The sequence below is a fragment of the Equus caballus genome, chromosome 21 (genome assembly GCF_041296265.1).
Source record: "Equus caballus isolate H_3958 breed thoroughbred chromosome 21, TB-T2T, whole genome shotgun sequence".
NCBI classification, from domain to species: domain Eukaryota; kingdom Metazoa; phylum Chordata; class Mammalia; order Perissodactyla; family Equidae; genus Equus; species Equus caballus.
The window spans coordinates 71997641-72012777 of record NC_091704.1 but is presented as its reverse complement, the minus strand read 5'-3'; the positions used below and the strand labels follow the sequence as shown (position 1 = coordinate 72012777).

Below are 15137 nucleotides of genomic sequence, written 5' to 3'. Positions count from 1 at the left end.
GGGAGGGGACACTCAGAGCACGTTGCAGACACAGAATAAAGCATGAACAGACTCCATGATGCGGTGCCACCCAGCAGAGGCTCAGGGGGAGTCGGGGGACAGGCATGGGGGCTGCCCATGAGGCCACCTGCCCCAACACATGCGCCCATGCTCCTGACTGTTATACACAATCCAGCATGGGCTCTGTGTGTCAGCGCACGCTCCACGACCTCACCAGCAGCTGAGCCAACAGACAGAAGCCACAAAAGGTGAAGAAACCAGAGGCGGCCAGAATCAGTTTCAGGAAACAAAGGTGAAAAGGACAGATCGCTGGAGCCGCGAGGACCAGACCATGACTGCCACGTTCATCAGCCTCAGGCCTCAGATACTCAATCAACAAACACAAAGGTGCGTCGCTTCCCCCAAGATTCACGGGTGAAGTCTTGACCCCAGCACCTCAGAAGGCGACCATGTTTGGACACAGAGCCTGCACAGAGCTCTTGGGGAGGACCCTCACCCAACCTGACCGGTCTCATTACTGAAAGAGATCAGGACACACACATACAGAGGGACGACTGTGTCAGGACACAGGGAGACGACAGCCGTCTACACCCGAGGAGAGAGGCCTCAGGAGGAACCAGCCCTGCCCACACCCAGATCTGGATGTCAGCCTCCAGAGCTGTGAGAAAATGAGCTTGTAGTGTTGAAGCCACCTGGGCTATGCATTCATTCCAGGACACGAATGCATCTATGGCCACAAGTGCATTCCAGAAAGCGTGAGCCCTAACTGGAGGAAGGACGGCCCCTGGACACTGTGTCCCTTGTCATTGTCATGGTGGGACAGTCCTGGGCGCAGCATCCTGCAGGGCCACAGCAGGACGGCTGCCGACACCATGGGAAGGGGAGGCGCCCACGGTCACTCCTCTGAACGGTTGCCACAGCCAAGGGAGGAAAGGGGCTGCCTCCACCCATGGCACTAGAGCCCTCAGCCCAGTGGGCACCAGGTCGGGGGCCAGGCTGGAGGCGGGACGTACGTCCCTCCATCTTTAACCACAAAGATGGTGCCCTGGGGACAGACCCTTGGGGACGGTCCCCTGCTCTCCAAAGGGGAACAGTCCCAGGGCCAGCGGGCAACCGCGTGCTCACCTGGAGGAAAGGGATGATGCCGTCCCGAGCGATAGCCTGCAGCAGGCGCGGCGCCCCAGTCAGGCTCTGCAGGCCGGCGCCACAGGTCGAGAAGAAGGAGCCGATGACAATGACCCACGGAGACGGCCAGGCCAGCATGCCAATGACGAGATTCCCCTGCAGGGCCTCCCCAAACCTGTGAGGGGCACGGGGAGGGCGTGTTCAAAACATGAGCTGAAGATGTAAAATGTCCTCCCACGTCTCATAGGAATAAGGCCACTCCCACTCCAAGTGAACAGATGGATCCTGCCCCAACCCAGGGTCCTTGTCAGGAGCAGGGGAGCCACGGCCCAGCCCCTGTCCACACAGCCACTGCCACTCCTGCACACTGCAGTGGACAGATGGCACAAGCATGGACTGTCAGGGACCACGCAGGACCCTCATGCTCCCAGGGGCTGACGGACCTGCACCCACCAGGAAGCTGGGTTGGTGAAGGATGGCCTGGAGCACTGGCCACTCCTCCAGTGAGCGGCAGGGCTGATGGAGTCTCCCAGGTCTCTATCAAGAACCCCACGCCCCCGGCTCTATCAGAGTCTCCCAGGTCTCTATCAAGAACCCCACGCCCCCGGCTCTATCAGAGTCTCCCAGGTCTCTATCAAGAACCCCACATCCCCGGCTCTATCAGAGTCTCTGAGGTCTCTATTGAGAGCCCTGCACCCCTGGCTCTATCAGAGTCTCTCAAGGTCTCCATCGAGAGCCCCATGTTCCCGGCTCTATCAAAGTCTCCCAGGTCTCCATCGAGAGCCCCATGCTCCCGGCTCTGTCAGAGTCTCCCAGGTCTCTATTGAGAGCCCCGCACCCCAGTTCTATCAGGGTCCCAAGTTACTCTGTGGTTCCCCAGCTCCAGGCTGAAGCAGCAGAGAGAAGAACACATCAGACCAAATGGACCCCAACAAGGGGAACATGTGGCTTCCTGTTCCACACAGGAAGCTTGAAATCCTAGGATGCTCCCAGTTGCAAAACTAAAGTCATCTTCAAGTAAACCAACGTTGACCTCAGAACTTTCTAGAAGTTGCAAATGAAAATCAACATACTTATCTCGTAAGATCACGCCCTCGACGCAGGCCCCAAAAAGCACGATGCAGGAGAGGTCTGTAGCTCGTGTCAAGGAATCAGTGGGCACGATGCGCTGGCAGCAGGGCCTGGACCAACCCGGCACCCAACTGCCCGCACCACTGTGTCCCTGTGACCCGGTCCCTTCCTCACCACTCCGTCCTGGCTCCACAGAACGGGGCGTCGGTCAGTCAGGATGGGCTGACCTGCAGCATGACCCCCACAGGGACCAGGCCGGAGACGCTCACTCGGTTAGAAGGGACAAACCTCACTGAGCGAGAAAAGGCTCTGCTGGCACCTCAAACTGTGACCCAGCTTGAAACATGGTGACGAGCACACATGTGCACAGCTATTGTATAATATGTGTGCAGTTACACGTTACTAATACACATTACCCGTTACTCCTAATAACAGGCTTACTACATATAATTTACATACAACGTCACATTCCATAACCGACTGTGAAGACTCGAGTCCAGAGGCCTCGTCTTTTACTTCCTCGCATGGTACCCACGCCAGCCCAGCGCCCCCTCTAAGGGACGGATGTGAGGTCAGAACTCGTCCGAACCAGGGAAGCCCACCCAACGCTGGGGCCCGCACCACAGTGAGCTGAGTAGAGCGCTGGGGGCCACACTTTCCCTGGTGCCTGCACCTCCCACACTCCTTCAAGGATACAAATAAAAGACGTGGTCACGATGGCCAAGATGGTCCCCGTGGGGATCGACTTCTGGGCGTCCTTGAGGTCCCCGGACCGGTTTGAGCCCGCCATGATACCTTTGGAAGCGGAGGAGGTGAGGCAGGGGAAGGAGGAACCTCGGCTGCGAGGCGCGGGGAGGCTGAGACTAAAGAGAAACGCTCAGCAACGCCTTCCCGCGGCCACTGCCCCGGGAGAGCTGAGAGGAAGTCTAGCGGCGGGCGAGTGGACCTTCCACGGGGACAGGCTCCGAGTGGGGAGCAGGAGCAGACCCAGGCGAGGACCAGAGGGACAGACACGTGCCACTTTCTCATTAGGACAAGGACAGCCGGGCTCCTGGCCTGACAGCCCTCACGTCCACTCCTAACCGCCACAGCCACAGGGCTGCTTCTAAAAACACAGGCCTCTCAGGAGAGCACGGAACAGGCTGCTGTAGACCCCGCAACGTCCCACACCCCAGTCAGCACAGCCCGGGGGCTGACACCCTCAGGCTCGTTTCTTGAGCCAAACGGGAAAGAAAGGGGAGCAATGAGTGCGTTAGAGCTTGGGGGGCTCACCGGTCACCGAGGGGAAGTAGATGCCGACCAGCATGGTGAAGTAGGTCATGATGTCCGTGAGGACGTAGGGCAGCCCGCTGGCTCTGCTCTCCTCCGGCACAGCCATGGAAGATGCACCCTTCTTCTCCACAAACGCCCCCTTGTCTGAGTATGCACTCCACAGGTTATCTGGGGGTAAGAGTAGACGTGGTAACGGGACTCCAGAACCTTCCATCAGGGCTCACATGCTTGGGCAGCCCCAGCAAACGACACTGGTGGTGAAACGTTAATGCAGCTCGTGCTCCCCTGTGGGCTCCCACTTCACGGGAGGACAAGGACATCTACCTCAAAGAAACCGATCTCTGAGGAAAGGACTTCCACCCAACCTGAGGGGAAGATTTGGGTCCTAAAGGCAAATTCGAAGAAGAAACTTTACTGGAATGAGGAAGGTGTCCCTGACAAGCTGCCTGAGCTCGAAGTGAAGGGCTCCATTTGGAGGAGGCCAGTCAGCCATCACTTCACGAGATGGAGGGGCAACCTTCACACACAATCCAGGCGAGCACCCGGGCCCACCTTCCACCTATGCAGACCCCCCGTGCAGACTCTAGCCCCCCTCCCACCAAGGACTCCCTTCCTCTTCACAGGGTCCCTCTCCTCACAGGGAACCCTCTTCTCACAGAGATCCCTCTCCTCAGGGGGACGCTCTCCTCACGGGGACCCTCTCCTCACCGGGACACCTCTCCTCAGGGTGACCCTCTCCTCACAGGGGACCCTCTCCTCACAGGGACACCTCTCCTCAGGGTGACCCTCTCCTCACAGGGACCCTCTCCTCACGGGGACCCTCTCCTCACCGGGACACCTCTCCTCAGGGTGACCCTCTCCTCACAGGGGACCCTCTCCTCACAGGGACACCTCTCCTCATGGGGACACCTCTCCTCAGGGTGACCCTCTCCTCACAGGGGACCCTCTCCTCACAGGGACACCTCTCCTCAGGGTGACCCTCTCCTCACAGGGGACCCTCTCCTCACGGGGACACCTCTCCTCAGGGTGACCCTCTCCTCACAGGGGACCCTCTCCTCACGGGGACCCCTCTCCTCACGGGGACCCTCTCCTCACCGGGACCCTCTCCTCACCGGGACCCCTCTCCTCATGGGGACACCTCTCCTCAGGGTGACCCTCTCCTCACAGGGGACCCCTCTCCTCACGGGGACACCTCTCCTCAGGGTGACCCTCTCCTCACGGGGACCCTCTCCTCACCGGGACCCTCTCCTCACGGGGACCCCTCTCCTCACGGGGACCCCTCTCCTCAGGGTGACCCTCTCCTCACAGGGGACCCTCTCCTCACGGGGACCCCTCTCCTCAGGGTGACCCTCTCCTCACCGGGACCCTCTCCTCACCGGGACCCCTCTCCTCACAGGGACACCTCTCCTCAGGGTGACCCTCTCCTCACCGGGACCCTCTCCTCACCGGGACCCCTCTCCTCACGGGGACACCTCTCCTCAGGGTGACCCTCTCCTCAGGGTGACCCTCTCCTCACCGGGACCCTCTCCTCACCGGGACCCCTCTCCTCACAGGGACACCTCTCCTCAGGGTGACCCTCTCCTCACCGGGACCCCTCTCCTCACGGGGACCCTCTCCTCATGGGGACCCTCTCCTCACGGGGACCCTCTCCTCACCGGGACCCCTCTCCTCACGGGGACCCTCTCCTCATGGGGACCCTCTCCTCATGGGGACCCCTCTCCTCAGGGTTACCCTCTCCTCACGGGGACCTCTCTCCTCATGGGGACCCCTCTCCTCAGGGTGACCCTCTCCTCACGGGGACCTCTCTCCTCACGGGGACCCTCTCCTCACGGGGACCCTCTCCTTACGGGGACCCCTCTCCTCACCAGGACACTCTCCTCACTGGGAACCCACTCCTCACGGGGACCCCTCTCCTCACGGGGACCCTCTCCTCACCGGGACCCTCTCCTCACGGGGACCCCTCTCCTCAGGGTGACCCTCTCCTCACGGGGACCTCTCTCCTCACGGGGACCCTCTCCTTACGGGGACCCCTCTCCTCACCAGGACACTCTCCTCACTGGGAACCCACTCCTCACGGGGAACCCTCTCTTCACGGGGCCCCTCTCCTCACAGGGCCCCTCTCCTCACAGGGACGCCCCATTCTGCAGCTCTCCACACACCTCACTTCCCTTCCTGCCCCTCAGAACATGGCATCCTCCCTCTGCCTCCTCATCTTTGCCCCAGTGTGACCTGTCAACGGCCACCCCCTCCAGGAGTCTTGCTCTGCGACTTTGGCTGAGAACCTGAACTCAGAAGTGGTGGGCTGGGCTCAGGAGTCAGGACCTCTGAGCGTCAGGACCCCCATGCTCCCAGGGACGCTGAGTGGTGGTCACTGTAGCCGTCCCCCAATCTCCCCATCTCGACTCAGCATGGCCCTGCCTGCCCCCAACACCCACTGTTGTCACAGCCTCAGAAGAACAGACTCTGCCCATCTACCCCAGGGCAGCCAAGGACCAGCTCAGGTCTCAGGATCATTCTCTTCCTTTTCCCTAAGAGGTCAGGCATCTCCCTGGGGCAGTGGAGGAGCTGGCCCAACTTCTTATCACAGAAGAATGCAGAAACAGGAAAAAACCTAATCGCAGTCTATTAATTACTTTTCTCGTTAAGAGAGTAAGTTCCCCATGCACAGTGCTATGAAATTCTAAAACACTTCAGGGAGGCACCTGACCGGCTGGCCTCCACGATACCAATCACGGGCCCTGGGGGGGTCAGCAGTGGTGGAGGGGGCAGTGCAGGCGGGGGCTGGGCAGAAGGACGGGACCCAGGGACTCATGCTCACACGACACGGCCCTGGCCGAAACCCACCAGGCCCTTACCCAGGAGGACGCCGCTGGCCACCCCGGGGATGCCCTGGATCTCCGTGACGTTGTTCTGGGCAAAGTACTCGTCGCAGGTGGCATTGGGCATGGAGCTGTTGCAGAAGAGGCCCCAGAGCGCGGTGGTGGCCGTGCTGTTATTGATAGTGTGGACTTTGGCGCAGAGGTCGAAGCCGCGTCTTGACAACGTGCGGTTCCCCAGCAGACAGACCCTGGGGCAGAAACAGGGACGCAATGAGACACGCAACTCCCTCGTGAAGCTGCTCCCTCTGCTTTTCTCAGGGGACCAAATGGAGGTGTGCGGGTCCCCTCTAAGTAGCTTCTGACACACTCCACTCAGCGTGACAGAACAGCCGCGTGAGCTGCTAGAGATCAACATCTAAGCAGGATTCCAGCAGCCCCTTGAGGCCTGACAAACAAATGGCAAGCAATAGGATGTACTGGAGTACACGAGGAAGCCATTGGTGACCTTGTCTTTCCAAAAGGGCCTGACGTGGCCGTTGAGCACGCACTGTGTATCTGCTTTAAGCATTTGCTGTGTCCCAAAGACAAGAACAAATGGCCTTAAGATAATGATGCAACTTCTCCCACATTGGCATCTCCTTAAGGATAAGCATCTCTCCCTAGGCCAGGAATTGATTGCTGTGCTCACCTGTGACCAGCCTGCTCCAGACAACAGACCTGCTCTCTGCTGTGTCCACCAAGACAGCAGACCTACTACCCACTGTATCCATCAATCACTGTGCCCACAGAGCAGTCTCGTGACTATTGTAAAAGGGGTATTTCAATCATATGTGAAACATCCTCTTTGGGGTATATAACCACACTGTGCACCCCACTTCTTTGGTGCCCCTCCTTCCTTGGGGAAGGAAAGCCCTGGGCTAAGCTAGTCTTCAGATGTGGCTCAGAATAAACTCACCCAATTTTCATTGATAGATTGGTTATGGGTTATTTTTATGGACACACTGCACTTCCCCGATCGCAGGCTCGTAGGTAGCGTGGGGCTGAGCCACAGCCCGCTCGGCCGCTCTCTGTTCTGGGGTGTCTGACGCAAGTATGAACGCGGCCGCTCCCACCACGGGTGGCTTCCTCCACGTGGTGACGGCAAACACAGGAGCCGGGAGGGGGCTCAGCACCAGGCGCGCCCAGTCCACCCAGGTTCCTCCTGATCCGACCTGCGGGCGGCGGGCCCACTCGGGCAGACTCCCTCAGTCACTCTATGACCTTGGACCACCTCCCTCCAACTTGGCATCCTCATGCAAAGGTGGGACAAGAAAAGAACTCCAGAGCTTCCTCGAGGACACGGGGAGCTGCCAAGGATGGGGCCACACCCGGGAGGAGCTCGGTCCTATCTGACCGTCCTCAGGGCCGCCGGCCTCCCTACATGACCCCCAACCTCACAAAACCTCCTGTCCTACCCTTGCAGGAGGCACGGCTGGGAAAGCTTCCTGACCGCGCACGCCCGACCCCAGCGAGAGAAGGGAGACTGCAGGACACAGCGCGCCACCACCCCAGGCCCGCCCGACACGGCCACAGATGAAGCCTGAATCACGCCCCAGGCGGGAAGATGCTGTGTCTCTCTGACCCGGGCCAGGACCTCGAGCAGACATCCGACCACGGGCCCCAGGACTCACGGGATGTCCGGGGGGTCAAAGGCGGTCTTGATGACGCCAGCATAGATGGCGAGGATGGACAGCACCACGCAGGCCAGGAACACCAGGGCCAGCTTATTGACGTACTTGACGCCCACGAAGACCACCATGGCCATGAAGACCAGCGTGCACGTCCCGTACACACGCATGTTGTGCAGCATGGCCGCCGCCTCGCCGTCCACCGAATCAGCCTGGATGATGGACGCACTCGGGGAGATGTAAGTCTGTGGGGACAAAGCAGGGTCCAGGAGGCTGCCCGCCCACCCCTGCCTGGAATATGATCACACGGGGTGGACGGGGTCAGACAGCTTCCAGCACCGTCTGAACGGCCCCTCTCTGGAGCAGCTCGGCCGTCGGGCCGCCTCCTCCCCCGGGAGCCCCTCACCACCAGAATGCATTCAGAGCGGACCCTGGGATGCGCAAAACAGGGGCATCAAACGGTGAGGAGCAGAACACCCTTGAGACGAAACTTAGGGCCCTTCAAAGTGAAGGAGCTCTAGAAACGAGGATACCCCACTGTCCTCTTAAAGGAGAAGCAACGTTCTTCTGCTGACAGGGATGTAATTCCAGCTCGGAGAACCCAGGGCCAGGCCAGCACAGCCGCCCGAGAACCACGCTGGGCTGGCTCTGAGTCTGGCCACACAGGACAGGTGCTCAGGGCATCCCACTGAGGCTGGAGGAACTGAGGGCCCAGCGACTTAGCTCCCTCTGAGACGCAGGCAGGATCAGGCATGTGGACCTGACTACCAGGTTCGGGGAACACGTCATCCCATCGCCCGCCATCAGGAACCCAAAGTGCAGGTGGCGCTGGCACTCCCAGCAGCCACCCCGCGGCACTGGGGCAGGAGCAGGATGGAAGGGGGACCAGCGGGCTCTCCCACAGTGACCTCTGAGGGGTCTGGGAAACCAGGGAGGCAACTACACTTAAAACACACCAAATGACTAAGTGTAAATACTTCAGCTTCCAGTTTCGGGGAAAAACCTCCCGCAGAGGGGCCCAGAAATCTGCCAGCCGACAAGGAACACTGGAGAAGAAAGGCTTTACAAGAAGTGCTGCCCTCGGGGTTGAGGTCACAGAAGCTGTTCCGCTGGGCCGTGCCCTGTGAGCTCACAGCCTGCAGGCTCCAGGACACCACACACGACCCGCACCTCAGCCAGCCCGGCAATTTGGAAGTCTACGTTGCCATCTGCTGAGCACCCCGCTGGGCAGCCGTGTCTGACCGAGAAACCAAGCAGGGACCACAGGAAAGGGCGAGAATCGGGGCCGAAGGAACCTCTTCCCCCAGCCCCACCTCCTGAGATGGCTCAGGCCTCACTCCTGGGCTCAGGCCGCAGCTCATCACACACACGGACATCCGTTCGGCAAGCACCCTGGGGTTGACCCCAAAAGGCAGCTGGGAGGGACACCGGGTCGCTGCCGAACAGACATCGCCTGGTGGCTCCAGCCACAGCCCAAGCCCAAGAGACGGACGGGCCAGCCTTCGAGAGCTTGAGGAGGCAGGCGTCCAGAGCAACGCGGTGAGGACAGTTTAGGGGGACACCATGTGCCACGGGGTGGATTCCAAGGGTTCTGGGACAGACGGGCTCACGGCGCCCTTCCAGGATCCGCTGTAAGCTGACTGTGGCCTATGCGCCTAGACAAGGAAACCACCCCAGACAAAACACTTACCAGAAAAATCTCAATGGTCCCCAAAATGTACATGGCCCCTGCGAACGTAGTGCCCAGGTAGAAGCAGAGGCCCACGGCCCCTCCGAACTCAGGCCCCAGAGACCGTGATATCATGTAGTACGAGCCGCCAGCTGTGAAAATGCCAGAGAAGCAGCAGGTCAGGGACGCACCGGTTACCGAGCAGCCAGGCTTCACAAAACAGGCGCTCCTGGAGGTTGTGACTACATGAGGGTCATGGTGAAAAACAGCCATGAGTGCGAGAGCCGCCCATGAGGAGTCTGCACATTCGAGGTCAGACTCAGCACCTCGATTCTGATAACTTTTGCCCCAAAAGCCTAAGAAACCAACAGATGCATAGGCATCACTTCTGCCTCACATCCAAAGAGTGTGGGTGACCCCACGGCCCCACAGCTCTGTCCTTAGCCACTCTGCTGGTCGGGTGAGACCACACTCAGACACCAACCAGCAGACCGTGGCAGGAGCTCAAATACTGGAGAACTTCTCAGGGCGCACCCCACTTTCTGAAAAGCAAACTTACAAGCCAACCTGCCTTGCGATCGTCCCCTGGTGAGCACGCCCCATGCCCTCCTGGAGCACCCAGTCTGGTCACAGCCTCCCAGCTGGGCCTTGAGCCCAGAGAAGGAGCTCTCCTCCTGGACGCGTCACAGCAGAACGAGACGCGTCCCCACTCCCAGGCGGACAGACCCACCAGGGATGCCTCTTGCGCTCTCCTGGGAGCAGGCAGACGGCCACTCCCCATGCCGTTGCCATGTCCACAGGGCCAGGGAGCACCACTGCCCCACGCTCGGTAGCAGGGGTCCCGGGCAGAGGGGCAGGAACTTGGGGTGCTCACAAGCTGGGCCTCGTTTATGCGCTGCACCAACTTCAGGGACCAGAACTGGCATCGTTGCAGCTCCTCAAACACAGGGCACAAAGAAACGGGGCCTTGGGCCCACACGTCGCTCACGAGACATAAACAGCAGGCTAAGGGGCAACCGAGGCTTCGGGCCCCACCGCCCCGCCCTCCCCTGCGCTGCCTGCCCAGCCCCCGGACAGTGACCATCCTGCAAATGGGGAAGCAAACGGCCTGGTCTCAGAGTGAAAGGCCACAGGGCACCGCAGGGAGCCCCGGGAAGTCCGTCCTGACCTCCCGGCTTGCTGAGCCCTCCATCCCTACGCTGTGGTCAGATGGTGCTAGAGGTAATGCGGCCACTGTGGGGCTCCAGCGTAGTCTTGGAAATGACTCGGTTTAAACAAGAGTGACGGTTTGTGGGAAATTAAACTTCAGAATCAAAGGGAAGCAATGCTCGTGGGACGCTGGCCCCTTTGTGCAGAAGTCAGGGCTAAACCCGTGGCTTGATAAGCGGTGCCATGTCTGCACCCAGGATCTGAACCAGGCAACCCCAGGCCACCAAAGCGAGTGCGCGAACTTAACCACTCAGCCACGGGGCCGGCTCTAATAAGAAACGTCTTGGCAGGGGACAGCCTGGTGGCGCAGTGGCTAAGTTTGCACATTTGGTGGCCCAGCGGTTAAGTTCTCCATAGAAAGTGGTTCGCCGGTTCAGATCCCAGGTGTGGACAGGGCACTGCGTGACAAGCCATGCTGTGGCAGGTGTCCCACATATAAAGTAGAGGAAGATGGGCACAGATGTTAGCTCAGGGCCAGTCTTCCTCAAGAAGAGGATGATTGAGGAGCGCTGGCAGCAGATGTTAGCTCAGTGCTAATCTTCCTCAACAAACAAAGGAGAAAAGTCCTGGCAGCATTTACGTAGGTTCTGCTCTGAGGAGAATCTCAATTTCATGGCAGCCTCAGAGTGCAGGGCAGCACCCCCACCCCAGTCTTAGGAAGGCCCCACTGTGCCCTGGGGACAGGGGAAGAGGCCAGGACCCAGGGGCACCAGCTCTCATCATCCGTGTGCCCACAGGCGAGGTAACCACTGATGAGGCTTCCAGAAGGGTCTGGCTGAGTCCTGCTGAGAGGGCGTCCCTCTCCTGCCCGCCCACCCCCTCCGGACGTGGAGACCCCTGTCCTCAGACACCAGTGACAGGCAGCCCCCTCCAGGCTGGATGCCTGGTGGGCAATGGCGTGTCCACACGGGCCCACTGTCTGTCTCACCCGAGGCCAACGTGGGTGAAGGGCTAGTGTCAAGGTCACGGTCAAAATGAAAGGAGAGCGTGCACCAGGATGCACAGGACTCGGCTGTTGTGCTCACGAGAGAAGGCTTCACTGCAGATGACACCCGCTTACCTGGGACCACGCCGTTGGTTGCAATCGCGCTCATGGAGATGGCGGTCAGCATTGTCTGCAAAAGGACAGGTGGCCCTTTTAGAGTAAAGGGCACTTCTGAGGGCCGCCCCGGCACTGAGATGACGGCTCGGGCCTGGGGCAGCGCCACCCTCGCCCCCAGCTCCAGAGAGCAAAGGGGCTGCTGAGTGACCGGCGGCGAGGCTCCAGCTACTCAGGACGGTGGCCCCCATCCTCTCCCACTGAACCCCAAAGCTGAGCTCCTGCAGGGCACCCAGGAAACACCCACTCAGAGCCCGTCCCGCGCTGCAAGGCCAGCTTCTGCCTGGCGCCCACCTCTCTGTGGGGTGTGGGGGACCCTGGAGGCACCTGCCCCCACGTGGGGCTGGAGGACGGCCGGAGCTGTCCAGGGGGGGCCCACCACCACCTCTCACCGCCTGCTCAGGAAAGCGGCCACACCCGTAAGTCGGGGAGCAATTCGTTTACAACCTCAGGACCAGAGGGGACAGTGCCGCAGGAAAGCCCAGGGCCTCAGTGACCGCTGACCCAGCTCCCCACCAGGGTGCGTTTACGGCTTGAATAAGGCCCTACACTTTAGCCTGCTTTTTATCGCCCTTTTTTGTGTGTGTGTGGCAATTACTCCAAAGATTGTGCCAGAGTCATCCGGTGAAAAAATAGAAGAGCACAGTGAGGCTGTTTAGGCATCCACACCACCGCATGGCCACAGTCGGGCATGGGGAAGTCCCCACGGCGGCCAGAGACACGGCCAGGGGTGGGGCAGGGCGGCGGAGTGGGGTCCAGGGGACTCTCGCTCGTCTGCGTTGTCTGAATTCTTTCAGACAGAATGTCTCCAGGTGACACCCAGCTGATGAAACCTGCTCCACGACCCTCCTCGAAACAAGACTCAAGGGAGCAGGAAGGGCGTGGCTGGTCCAGGAGCCACCGAGGGGCGTCGAAAGGAACCAGACGCCACAGCACTGGGAGACGAGACTTCCTGTCACTAACACAGGCAAGGACAGGGACGCAGTGCCGAGGGGGCTGAGCGGTGGGTCTGGGGCTGAATGGGTCAGCGAGGTGGGTCCCTTCCTGTGTACAGGGATCCCCAAATATGCCGAGATGCTTCCAAACTGAAAGGGGACCTTGTCACAATGCAAGACCCTCGCAAGTGGTAACAGCGACCACCCCTTCCCCCCTGTGAGGCTCCCCCCTGTGCAGTGAAATAAGACATCCTCCAGAAAATCAACAGCCCGGTGGGGACCCACAGCCCAGCGTGGCCCGTTTTCCCTGCACTCACACCAGCCCTGGCAAGGAGGCTGCCCCTGGGGGTGGCGTCTACCAAGGCCCCTCGGCATCCCAGTGCAGCGAGCCCCTGAGGGCCCAGCCGTCCACACGGACAGGCCCAAAGGCAGGGAGGCCATGCCGGGCCCAGCTGATCACTCACACAGGTGCAGCACATGGACACGATGAGGAACGACTCCAGGACGCCGGCAGCCCCCACGATCCACGTCAGGCGCAGAAAGAGGATCACGCCGAGGATGTTCTGCAGGCAGGGCAGGTAGACGCCGATGAAGGTGCCCATGCGCGGGCCCTGAAAGAGAGCACAGTGGGCTCCAAGGAGGCCAGCGCCGGCACCGCATGGGGGCCCAGACCCACAGCCCCCCCGGGGAGCGAGGCTACACCATCAGCCCCGGAGATGGCGACAAGGTCACGGCAACAGGAGGACAAGGACAGGAGCCAGCAAGGGATGCAGGCTTCAGCTGCAAGAACTGGACGAAGGGTCGGAGTGAGACCACGGCCTGGTACGGAATGAGGGCGGGGGAACCCCAGAGCAGACCCCGCCCGCCAGGAGCAGGGTGGCATTCTGCGAGGGGACCGAAACCTTATCATCACCAGGGAGCAGACAGGGAGCACCTCGCCTCCCTCCTCCGCAGGGGAACGGCGGGGCAGTGGGTCAGGCGGGGAACAGAGCGGGCAGGAGGCTCTGGGCTCTGTCCAGTGGACAGTGGCACGTGGTTCTAGAACCTCAGGAAACTGCGGAGAGGAGGGGAGATGAGAGAGGGGCCACTGTTCCTAAAACCACAAAAAGCACAGTGACGCTGCCTGCGGGGAGCAATAGGCAGTGTCCCGACCCGCCAGGAGGGAGTGATCGGGACCACCAGCACGAGCTCAGAGAGGAGGGACGTGCCACCGTGCAGCCGCAGACACAGCAACTGCAGAGGCGTCCCCGACACATGGTCCCTGCAGGCAGTGGAGCGCTGGGAGGGCGCCCGGCGGGAACGTCCCAGGGTGGTGATCCCGGGAAGACTCCGTGGCTGAGCAAACCAGGCTGGAAGAAAGGTCGGCAATGCAGCCAGGAGCCTGCCCAGCGGGCCCCGCAGCCACCAGAGGACAGACCAGACCGAGGGGCCCCAGCCTGTCCTATCTGACAGCCAGCGCGACATGATGGTCAGGTGGCACACTCGGGATTTTGGGACATCTGGCTGAGAGAAAAGATTGACATCTTGACAAGGAAAATGTCTTGAATTTAGGTGAAAATAGAGCTGGGAAGATTTGTGAGTGACGACAAGGCTGATGAATACGAGGGCCCATGTGGAGGCTCGAGGGCAACGAGCCCTGGGTCCAGAGAGACAGTGCGCGCGCTCGCCGGGCCGGAGGTCAGGCACGAAAGGAGAACGGGCTTAACCCTCATGAAAGGGAGCAGGTGGGCTTCTCAGGGTGAAAACAGACCAGTTGACACATGGGAACGGCTGCCAACAGTGCCAGACAGCGTGGGGCCAGGGAGCCCCCCGGGGAAAGCAGAGGGCAGCCCAGCGAGGGGGAAGCCGTGGGTCAGGAAGCTGGGGCAGACACAGCTCCCGGAGTCCCAGGACACCAGGCAGCTGGCTTTTAACACCTGGCACCAGGGCCAGCTCCTGGGCCAGCGTCCGCCACCCTAGTCCCGCCCACCCGTGGGACACCCGTGGTTTTGTGTAAATAAAAGAAGTGTTTACCGGTCTTAACCGCACACCCACGGTGGGCACAGGACAGTTTAGGGGGTTTTCAGTTGTATAAAAACGAGACCACAAATGCAAAGTGCCACCTTCTCTTTCACGGTCTCGGTTAACCCGTGAAATGACCAACAAAGACTCGGGCGAAGGAACCCCTCCTGTCAGAGCCGCAGCCCAGCTCCCGCCCCACGGAGGCCCAGCCTCTGATCAGCTTGTCCAGGGCCAGCCCCCTGACCCGAGGCCGAGGAAACCCTGAGTCGT

General features: G+C 60.6%; 1 protein-coding gene across 16 annotated transcripts in view; it reads right to left on the bottom strand.

Moving 5' to 3' along the window:
* SLC12A7 (solute carrier family 12 member 7) overlaps nucleotides 1–15137 on the bottom strand; it is a 98437-nt gene that overhangs the window by 18403 nt on the left and 64897 nt on the right. For all 16 annotated transcript variants that reach the window (XM_023625888.2, XM_023625887.2, XM_070246136.1 and 13 more), the window contains exons 4-12: nucleotides 13331–13477; nucleotides 11893–11947; nucleotides 9645–9775; nucleotides 7958–8199; nucleotides 6324–6535; nucleotides 3469–3636; nucleotides 2893–2991; nucleotides 2199–2256; nucleotides 1126–1300 (exon numbers count right to left, since the gene is read on the bottom strand). In XM_023625888.2, the coding sequence (XP_023481656.2) occupies nucleotides 1126–1300; nucleotides 2199–2256; nucleotides 2893–2991; nucleotides 3469–3636; nucleotides 6324–6535; nucleotides 7958–8199; nucleotides 9645–9775; nucleotides 11893–11947; nucleotides 13331–13477 (1287 nt within the window). The remainder of the gene's footprint in view (nucleotides 1–1125; nucleotides 1301–2198; nucleotides 2257–2892; nucleotides 2992–3468; nucleotides 3637–6323; nucleotides 6536–7957; nucleotides 8200–9644; nucleotides 9776–11892; nucleotides 11948–13330; nucleotides 13478–15137) is intronic.